The 10,196-nt window shown below is 45.2% G+C and overlaps 1 protein-coding gene across 1 annotated transcript; it reads right to left on the bottom strand.

Annotated features, from left to right (window-relative positions):
- Positions 1-3,986: 3,986 nt before the first annotated feature.
- Positions 3,987-10,164, bottom strand: bud23 (BUD23 rRNA methyltransferase and ribosome maturation factor). The gene is given in 8 exon segments (NM_001165274.2): positions 3,987-4,315; positions 8,128-8,299; positions 8,435-8,666; positions 8,841-8,937; positions 9,096-9,178; positions 9,438-9,533; positions 9,727-9,764; positions 10,014-10,164. Coding segments are annotated over 8 exon segments (816 nt in total). The 5' UTR covers positions 10,062-10,164; the 3' UTR covers positions 3,987-4,265.
- Positions 10,165-10,196: the final 32 nt, after the last annotated feature.

Below are 10,196 nucleotides of genomic sequence, written 5' to 3'. Positions count from 1 at the left end.
CTGCTAGGAGTAACCTGTACTTTGATCGATATTGTGGAGAACTTTGAAACATGGCGGTTTGTTTATTCCTGTCACCCAAAATCTTAAAGATCAAATAATGGAGGACATTTGTATTTATTATGGATCCCCATTACTTCCTGCCAAGGCAGCAGCTACTCTTCATGGGGTTTATTATGGATCCCCATTAGTTCCTGTGAAAGCAGCAGCTACTCTTCCTGGGGTTTATTATGGATCCCCATTAGTTCCTGCCAAGGCAGCGGCTACTCTTCCTGGGGTTTATTATGGATCCCCATTAGTTCCTGCCAAGGCAGCGGCTACTCTTCCTGGGGTTTATTATGGATCCCCATTAGTTCCTGCCAAGGCAGCGGCTACTCTTCCTGGGGTTTATTATGGATCCCCATTAGTTCCTGCCAAGGCAGCGGCTACTCTTCCTGGGGTTTATTATGGATCCCCATTAGTTCCTGCCAAGGCAGCGGCTACTCTTCCTGGGGTTTATTATGGATCCCCATTAGTTCCTGCCAAGGCAGCGGCTACTCTTCCTGGGGTTTATTATGGATCCCCATTAGTTCCTGCCAAGGCAGCAGCTACTCTTGCTAGGGTCCAGCAAAATTAAGGCAGTTATAAAATTTTAAAAACATTACAATACACTCCACAACACATTAAGTGTGTGCCCTCAGGCCCCTACTCTACTACCACATATCTACAGTACAACACAAAATCCATGTGTACATGTGTGTATGTTATCCTGTGTGTCTGTTATCATGTGTCTGTGTCTCTTCACAGACCTCACTGTTCCATAAAGTGTATTTGTGTATCTTAAATCTAATTTTACCTCTTGCATGAGTTACTTGATATGGAACATCATGTAGTCATGGGTCTATGTAGTACTGTGAGCCTCCCATAGTCTGTTCTGGACTTGGGGACTGTGAAGAGACCTCTTGTGGCTTGTCTTGTGGGGTATGCATAAGTGTCAGAGTTATGGGCTTGTAGGGTAAACAGACAGCTCGGTGCATTCAACATGTCAATACCTCTCATAAATACAAGTAGTGATGAAGTCAATCTCTCCTCCACTTTCAGCCAGGAGAGATTGACATGCATATTATTAATATTAGCTCTCTGTGTACATCCAATGGCCAGCCGTGCTGCCCTGTTCTGAGCCAATTGCAATTTTCCAAAGTCCCTCTTTGTGGCACCTGACCACACGACTGGACAGTAGTCCAGGGGCAACAAAACTATGGCATGTAAGAGCTGCCTTATCGATAGTGTTGTTAAGAAGGCAGAGCAGCTCTTAATTATGTACAGACTTCTCCCCATCTTAGCTTCTGCTGCATCAATGTGTTTTGACCATGACAGTTAACAATCCAGGGTTACTCCAAGCAGTTTAGTCTCCTGAGCTTGCTCAATTTCCACATTATTAATTTCAAGATTTAGTTGAGGTTGAGGGTTTAGTGAATAATTTGTCCCAATGCTTTTAGTTTTGGAAATATTTAGGATTAACTTATTTCTTGCCACCCATTCTGAAACTAACTGCAGCTCTTTGTTAAGTGTTACAGTGATTTCAGTCGCTGTAGTAGCTGACGTGTATAGTGTTGAGTCATCCGCATACATAGACACACTGACTTTACCTAGAGCCAGTGATAGGTCATTAATAAAGATTGAAAAAAGTAAGGGGCCTAGACAGCTGCCCTGGGGAATTCCTGATTCTACCTGGATTATGTTGGAGGCTTCCTTTACAGAACACCCCCTTTGTTCTGTTGGACATTCCATCCTGTGGATGGATAGATAGGCCTGCCGAAGCAGGTAAGACCGCATATATGGGGAGTTTACTCACTTGGTAGCTACATATTTCTAATATTAAGTATATCTGGTATGGATTGTCATAGATACTACATACCTGACTTGAAACAGAACTTTGTTTCAAGTAAAAAAAAAAATATATATATATAAAAAAGTAATGTTATGGAGGTGAATTAATTCCAATCTCTAGAGAAAGATCAAGGTGACTATTGTACGATCTACTGGGCTCCATGGGGACATGTAGCTCTCCCAAACCTCTAATGGATGCTGGGGCATAACATATAGCACATATTAAATCAGTAGCACAAATAACAGTAGTAAAATACCTCTTTAAAAGAAACTCGGGACATATACAGTTGAAGTCGGAAGTTACCATACACGTAGGTCGGAGTCATTAAAACTCGTTTTTCAACCACTCCACAAATTTCTTGTTAACAAACTATAGTTTTGGCAAGTCGGTTAGGACATCTACTTTGTGCATGACACAAATAATTTTTCCAACAATTGTTTACAGACAGACTTCAATTATAATTCACTGTATCACAATTCCAGTGGTTCAGAAGTTTACATACACTAAGTTGTGTGTGCCTTTAAACAGCTTGGAAAATTCCAGAAAATAACATCATGGCTTTAGAAGCTTCTATGAGGTGTACCTGTGGATGTATTTCAAGGCCTACCTTCAAACTCAGTGCCTCTTTGCTTGACATCATGGGAAAATCAGAAGAAATCAGCCAAGACCTCAGAATATAAATTGTAGACCAAATGCCTTAAGGTAGCACGTTCATCTGTACAAACAATAGTACGCAAGTATAAACACCATGAGACCATGTAGCCGTCATACCGCTCAGGAAGGAAACCCGTTCTGTCTCCTAGAGATGATTACATAGTACAGTTAGAACTATTAACAGCAGATATGATTACATAGTACAGTTAATAAATATATTTTCAGAGCTATTGGGTGGCAGGTAGCCTAGTGGTTAGAGCGTTGGACTAGTAACTGAAAGGTTGCAAGATCGAATGCCCAAGCTGACAAGGTAAAACATCTGTTGTTCTGCCCCTGAACAAGGCAGTTAACCCACTGTTCCCCGGTAGGCCGACACTATAAATAAGAATTTGTTCTTAACTGACTTGCCTAGTTAAATAAAGTTAAAATTTAAACATTTAAAATTAGCAGCAGATATGATTACATAGTAATTTATTCTCAGTGCCATTAGCAGCAGATATGATTAGATAGATCTCATACAACTGTAGTACAGTTTAGTACTGCTATATAGCAATAATTTCTAAAGGAATATAGTATATAAACAATCAATATGCATCACCGCCTACCTCCATTGGAAGAAAGGTACCAGAATTGATGGAATCTTCTTCCGCAGGGTTTTCTTATTTCTGGATCGTCGGGGCTTCTTTGTGGATGAGGTGAACATTGTCCTCTTTTAAGGGGGATTTTGGCATCATTAGGTGGTACACACACTCGTATGGGGACGGTATATTTATCTAAAACTACGGTACCCCCTGTATATAGTCTCATTACTAACCTGTACCCCCTGTATATAGCCTCATTACTAACTGGTACTCCCTGTATATAGCCTCATTACTAACCTGTACCCCCTGTATATAGTCTCATTACTAACCTGTACCCCCTGTATATAGCCTCATTACTAACCTGTACCCCTGTATATAGCCTCTTTAACCTGTACCCCTGTATATAGCCTCATTACTAACCTGTACCCCCTGTATATAGCCTCATTACTAACCTGTACCCCTGTATATAGCCTCATTACTAACCTGTACCCCTGTTATAGCCTCATTACTACCTGTACCCCTTTATAGCCTCATTACTAACCTGTACCCCCTGTATATAGCCTCATTACTAACCTGTACCCCCTGTATATAGCCTCATTACTACCTGTACCCCCTGTATATAGCCTCATTACTAACCTGTACCCCCTGTATATAGCCTCATTACTAACCTGTACCCCCTGTATATAGCCTCATTACTAACCTGTACCCCCTGTATATAGCCTCGCTATTGTTGCTCTTTATTATTATTTACTTCAGTTAATTTAGTAAATACTTTAGTACTTAAAACTGCATTGTTGGTTATGGGCTTGTAAGTAAGCATTTCCCTGTAAGGTTTACACCTGTTGAATTCAGCATGTGATAAATAACATTAGATTCGAATTATTGTATGTAAACCGCTGTGAAATATATTTTCAAGAACCAGAAATATTACATCTTCAGCTGGTGTACAAAACCAAAAGACGCAAAAACAAAACTTAAGAACAGGAAGCATAGAAATAACACACACAGAACATCTACAGCTTCTTAGACTTGCTTTCAATGAGTATGACAGATCTATAACTCACATTTCTATGTGAATTCGATTAGTCGACCCAAAAAGCAGCTTTAAAATAGAATATCCTGATTGATGGGGAATTATATAGTCCAGAAGAATGGGTCCAAGATCAGAGAGGGGAATATTGTATATGCAGTCTACCGGTCCATGTCCTGGAGGGGCCAGTTTCTGTCCAGAGGATAGGGGGCCATGTCCTAGAGGGGCCAGTTTCTGTCCAGAGGATAGGGGGCCATATCGTAAAGCATTAGACTGGTGGCCAGTCTGTTTAGCTACAACTTTCCACTCCTTATGCTCCAGTGGCACATGAGACCACAAGGAGTGGAAAGTACAGAAACGGTCCCTGTCCTCTGGACAGAAACGGTCCCTGTCCTCTGGACAGAAACGGTCCCTGTCCTCTGGACAGAAACGGTCCCTGTCCTCTGGACAGAAACGGTCCCTGTCTAGGAATGTTATAGCTAAACAAAGCCTAGCAACCAGTCTAGGTAACAACAGCAACTGGCAGTCACCAGCGTGGGTGGGAATCGCATTCTCAAATTTATATGAATTAATTTCCATTCCATTGATAGGCAGACAACTCCTGGAAGAAAACAACCGTCAATTTCTAAATGGGGAGAAAAAATAAATGATTTTAATCCACCCGTTTGTAAGTGAGTAGGATTGATTCGAGTCCATTTGAGTCTAAATCTTGCCGGTCACAGCTCCTCTGGTCACACAGGAAGGACAGTAGTACTCCATGAGTGTGAATCTCCAGGCCGGAACACACAGGACTGACTGGGGTTTAGAAGTGAGGCCTTCTCTGCCGGGCAGTGTACTTTGTGTCAGCTCGGACTTCCCTGGGAGACAGAACACACCACAGAGAGGCAAGACTGTAAGAGACCAGCCTTTCTGTTACAGAGCCTGGTGGCTTCCTCCAAATGGGGTTGTAAGCTATATGAACATCATAATGCATGGTACAAATGTTGACCTGTACAGGATCAGGATCCCTGCCCCAATGAGGCAGAGTAGCCAGGATCCCTGCCCCAATGAGGCAGAGTGGCCAGGATCCCTGCCCCAATGAGACAGAGTAGCCAGGATCCCTGCCCCAACGAGACAGAGTAGCCAGGATCCCTGCCCCAATGAGGCAGAGTGGCCAGGATCCCTGCCCCAATGAGACAGAGTGGCCAGGATCCCTGCCCCAATGAGACAGAGTGGCCAGGATCCCTGCCCCAATGAGACAGAGTAGCCAGGATCCCCGCCCCAACGAGACAGTAGGCAGAGGGGTACATACCTGCCCTGTCTTCTCCTCCTCTCCTTCTTCTCTAGGATCCAGTCTTTTCCCTTCTTTGCAGACTTGCCCTTCATGTTCTTAAAGCGAGATCTTTACAAAAGACAAACAGGAAATGACCACCAGCAGACACAGGAAGGGATAGAGACACCTCAGCTCTAATCAAATCGGTAGTTATGTTTTACATATTTCAATCTTCAAACGGGCTCCGTGTCTTCTGACAGATGTGATCAGTGTCATTGTAAAGGACGTCACACTGCTTGCTAAGCCATTTCCTCCCGATTTGGTTCATACCAAGGCTCCATCCCAGGACCTCAGTCTAGCAAACACACAGGATCACCCTCCTTTAAGTGTCTTACCCAGTCGAGACACAGAAAAGCTAGCTATTTGGACGAGCAAGTGGAGACACTTCAGGCTGAGTTTCCCATATCCCCATCTGCTACATCATGTGATGTCAGAGGGAGGAAAAGCTGCCGGGCAGTAACTTTAATCAGGCAGGAAGACAGCCCTCTTGTCTCTCTGGGAGATGAGCCTGGCCTGACGACAAGACCTGTCCAAATGCCATCTACCCAACTATGTTAATGCATTGATTAATGAGTCATAATGGTGGTAATTAATCACCACAACACTTCTAAAGTAGAGGATGTTATTGCTTTACCTCTGTCCTGTGAACTGGACTTGATTTGGGACTCCCCTGTCCACTGTCTCTGACCCTAGCCCCTGAAACACAGGGAACACAAACCATCAGCGTTCAGCATTCAAGACAACAGTCTCTCCAATGAACCCTTATTATTTTTCCTCACCTTGGGTAGGGTTCCTGAAAACCCAGCGAACAGACACAGGAAGAACCTGATGAGGGAAAATCAGAGAACAATGTCAGTGTTAGTCATTTAGCAGCCACTCTTAACCAGAGCGACTTATAGTTAAGTGCATTCATCTTAAAGTAGCTAGGTGGGACAACCACATATCACAGTCATAGTAAGTAAAACCAGTCAGTAGTGTGAGTGTTCGTGCCAGAAAGACATGGGTTTGTGTGTGCGTTTTTCTAGTATAACCACCAACTGATGACCATAGAAATAGAATCTGACATCATTGACTCATTATGCCATCATTCACATAATTATGACATCATTGACTCATTAATGACATCATTGACTCATTATGACATCATTGACTCATTATGACATCATTGACTTTACTGGAGAGGCACATTCAATTGGTTACATTTTTCTGGTGACCGACCAATCCCGGTTGGGCCGCTGGGGGACTCACTTTTTGGCCTTGGTGCTGTTAGGATAGTCCACCACCATGCCTCCACTGAAGCCTGCCTTCATGGCCTGGGATGTAATCAGTTCCAGCTGCACACAGTCAAGTCTATTACTCATATGCACAGCACAGACATGGTGTACACCGAAACGCTCGCTGGCAGGTTCACCTCTTTAATAATATCAATAGTAAAAAAGAAGTAATAAAGGTGTAATAAAATAGAACAACATTTAGTATAAATATATATAGAAGGAAGACAGTCAGCAACAGTACACAGATGAGAGGAGCAACTACAGGTTAGCAGTGGATATCAGGTGTCACGGAGTGTGTCGGCATGTTTCTGTGGAGATTAATAAACTATTTTAATATCACTGTACCTGCTCAGAGTTCTCTGGGTAAAGCTGAAACACAGCTCGGGCTCCTCTTGACTAAAAACATACGGGACAATAACAGTAGTTAGATTGGACCGAGGTCCCTAGGCAGCTCACCAGGGAGGAGTAGTTACATTGGACCGAGGTCCCTAGGCATCTCACCAGGGAGGAGTAGTTAGATTGGACCGAGGTCCCTAGGCATCTCACCAGGGAGGAGTAGTTAGATTGGACCGAGGTCCCTAGGCATCTCACCAGGGAGTAGTAGTTAGATTGGACCGAGGTCCCTAGGCATCTCACCAGGGAGGAGTAGTTAGATTGGACCGAGGTCCCTAGGCATCTCACCAGGGAGTAGTAGTTAGATTGGACCGAGGTCCCTAGGCATCTCACCAGGGAGTAGTAGTTAGATTGGACCGAGGTCCCTAGGCATCTCACCAGGGAGTAGTAGTTAGATTGGACCGAGGTCCCTAGGCATCTCACCAGGGAGTAGTAGTTAGATTGGACCGAGGTCCCTAGGGATCTCACCAGGGAGGAGTAGTTAGATTGGACTGAGGTCCCTAGGCAGCTCACCAGGGAGGAGTAGTTAGATTGGACCGAGGTCCCTAGGCATCTCACCAGGGAGGAGTAGTTAGATTGGACCGAGGTCCCTAGGGATCTCACCAGGGAGTAGTAGTTAGATTGGACCGAGGTCCCTAGGCATCTCACCAGGGAGGAGTAGTTAGATTGGACCGTGGTCCCTAGGCATCTCACCAGGGAGGAGTAGTTAGATTGGACCGAGGTCCCTAGGCATCTCACCAGGGAGTAGTAGTTAGATTGGACCGAGGTCCCTAGGCATCTCACCAGGGAGTAGTAGTTAGATTGGACCGAGGTCCCTAGGCATCTCACCAGGGAGTAGTAGTTAGATTGGACCGAGGTCCCTAGGCAGCTCACCAGGGAGGAGTAGTTAGATTGGACCGAGGTCCCTAGGCAGCTCACCAGGGAGGAGTAGTTAGATTGGACCGAGGTCCCTAGGGATCTCACCAGGGAGGAGTAGTTAGATTGGACCGAGGTCCCTAGGCATCTCACCAGGGAGGAGTAGTTAGATTGGACCGAGGTCCCTAGGGATCTCACCAGGGAGGAGTAGTTAGATTGGACCGAGGTCCCTAGGCATCTCACCAGGGAGGAGTAGTTAGATTGGACCGAGGTCCCTAGGCATCTCACCAGGGAGGAGTAGTTAGATTGGACCGAGGTCCCTAGGCAGCTCACCAGGGAGGAGTAGTTAGATTGGACCGAGGTCCCTAGGGATCTCACCAGGGAGGAGTAGTTAGATTGGACCGAGGTCCCTAGGCATCTCACCAGGGAGGAGTAGTTAGATTGGACTGAGGTCCCTAGGCAGCTCACCAGGGAGGAGTAGTTAGATTGGACCGAGGTCCCTAGGCAGCTCACCAGGGAGGAGTAGTTAGATTGGACTGAGGTCCCTAGGCAGCTCACCAGGGAGGAGTAGTTAGATTGGACCGAGGTCCCTAGGCAGCTCACCAGGGAGGAGTAGAGTGTACTGAAGAAGGTGTAGAGCCTCTTGTGGGGGCTGTGAGTCTTTTTGTCAGCATTGCAGAGCCACTGGAGAGCAGAAATACTGAGGGATGAGACAAAGAGAGGTAGGGGAGGACACAGACGATGGGTAGAAAGAGAAGGATGGAGACAGACAGAAGGAGACATTACTAACTCAGTCTTGACAAGTTCATCAATAGTAATTTGTCAGTAGAGAACTCAGGTATCTCTTACAGGACAGGAAGGACAAGCTCTTTACCTGATGCAGCCATCAAAGGTCCCAGGCCTGAAGGGCAATCCCTCACCCATATCCCCCAACACAAGGTCTCCCTCCACCTCCCGATCCAGCGCTACATCTAGAGACAAGGACACAGCACTGGTCAACAGCCGAGCACAACAAACAAATATTGACTGCTAGATTTCAGGTTGCTGATCCATCTCTAAATATGAATGCAATATTTTTACACCAGGAATGACACCAACCACACATGGCTGTGCTGACACCCACACTCACCCAACATGGCTGTGCTGATGTCCACTCCAACCCAGCAATGTCCCTCCTCTGACAGGTAGTCCCCACTTAGCCCAGAGCCACACCTGATGGGACAAGTTATATAGACACTCAGTCTAAAGTAGGTTTGGTGTTGTTTTGTTCTCCTACCCAGACCCATTACATCAATGAGAGCCGTCAGCAGTCCCCTGGCTGGTACACATACCCCACATCTAGCAGGAAACAGGGCTGGTCCTAATGAGAGCCCTCAGCAGTCCCCTGGCTGGTACACATACCCCACATCTAGCAGGAAACAGGGCTGGTCCTAATGAGAGCCCTCAGCAGTCCCCTGGCTGGTACACATACCCCACATCTAGCAGGAAACAGGACTGGTCCTCGGGCAGGTTCAGCAGCTCCACAGCTCTCTCAGACATCTGGCTCTGGATCTCAATCATCCGAGAACTGGAAACCAACGAGGAAATTATTTAACAGTTGATTACTTAGCTACCTCGAATCATATTAAATTCTACTGTCTCAAAGAGATTCTGTTAAGGACAGCCTCTGGTCAGTATGTAAATGGTAAAAATGCAACGATTTGTATTCAAACACAGTGATTCGTATTATGCAGCCCATAGGAGGTTATTGTCAAACTCACTTCTGAGAATATTTCTTGGCCTCCTCTTCGTTATAGAACTGCAGAACGAGTAGAAACACAAGAAGTTAAGTGCTGTGTGCAGGTAAACACAAGATGTGTCGGGGAAATGTAGTCCACATCATGAAATAAACATAACTAGTCACTTGCTAGGTAGGTATTTAGGAACAGATCACTAGCTAACTAACTTAGCAAACGTTTGTTTTCTTCCAGTTAATGCGGCTAACGTTAGCTAGCTCTCGTCTGTCTTTCAACAACAACACCAACAACGATGAAAATATCATACTAACAATTTCAGGCGGAGCCATATGCTCGGGTCTTCGACAACTTGAGGCCATGTCTAATAGTGTTTACTACAAGATATCTACGAATGATCGATTTAAACCAAAAAGCTTAAACGTTTTTATGACGTCTGGTTACAGCTGAGGCTCCACATGTACGTGTGACGTAGAATTTCAGCGACAAGGAAAGAC

The sequence above is a fragment of the Salmo salar genome, chromosome ssa09 (genome assembly GCF_905237065.1).
Source record: "Salmo salar chromosome ssa09, Ssal_v3.1, whole genome shotgun sequence".
Classification (NCBI taxonomy): Eukaryota; Metazoa; Chordata; class Actinopteri; order Salmoniformes; family Salmonidae; genus Salmo; species Salmo salar.
The sequence above is the reverse complement of the archived record's forward strand: the minus strand, read 5'-3'. Positions and strand labels throughout refer to the sequence as shown.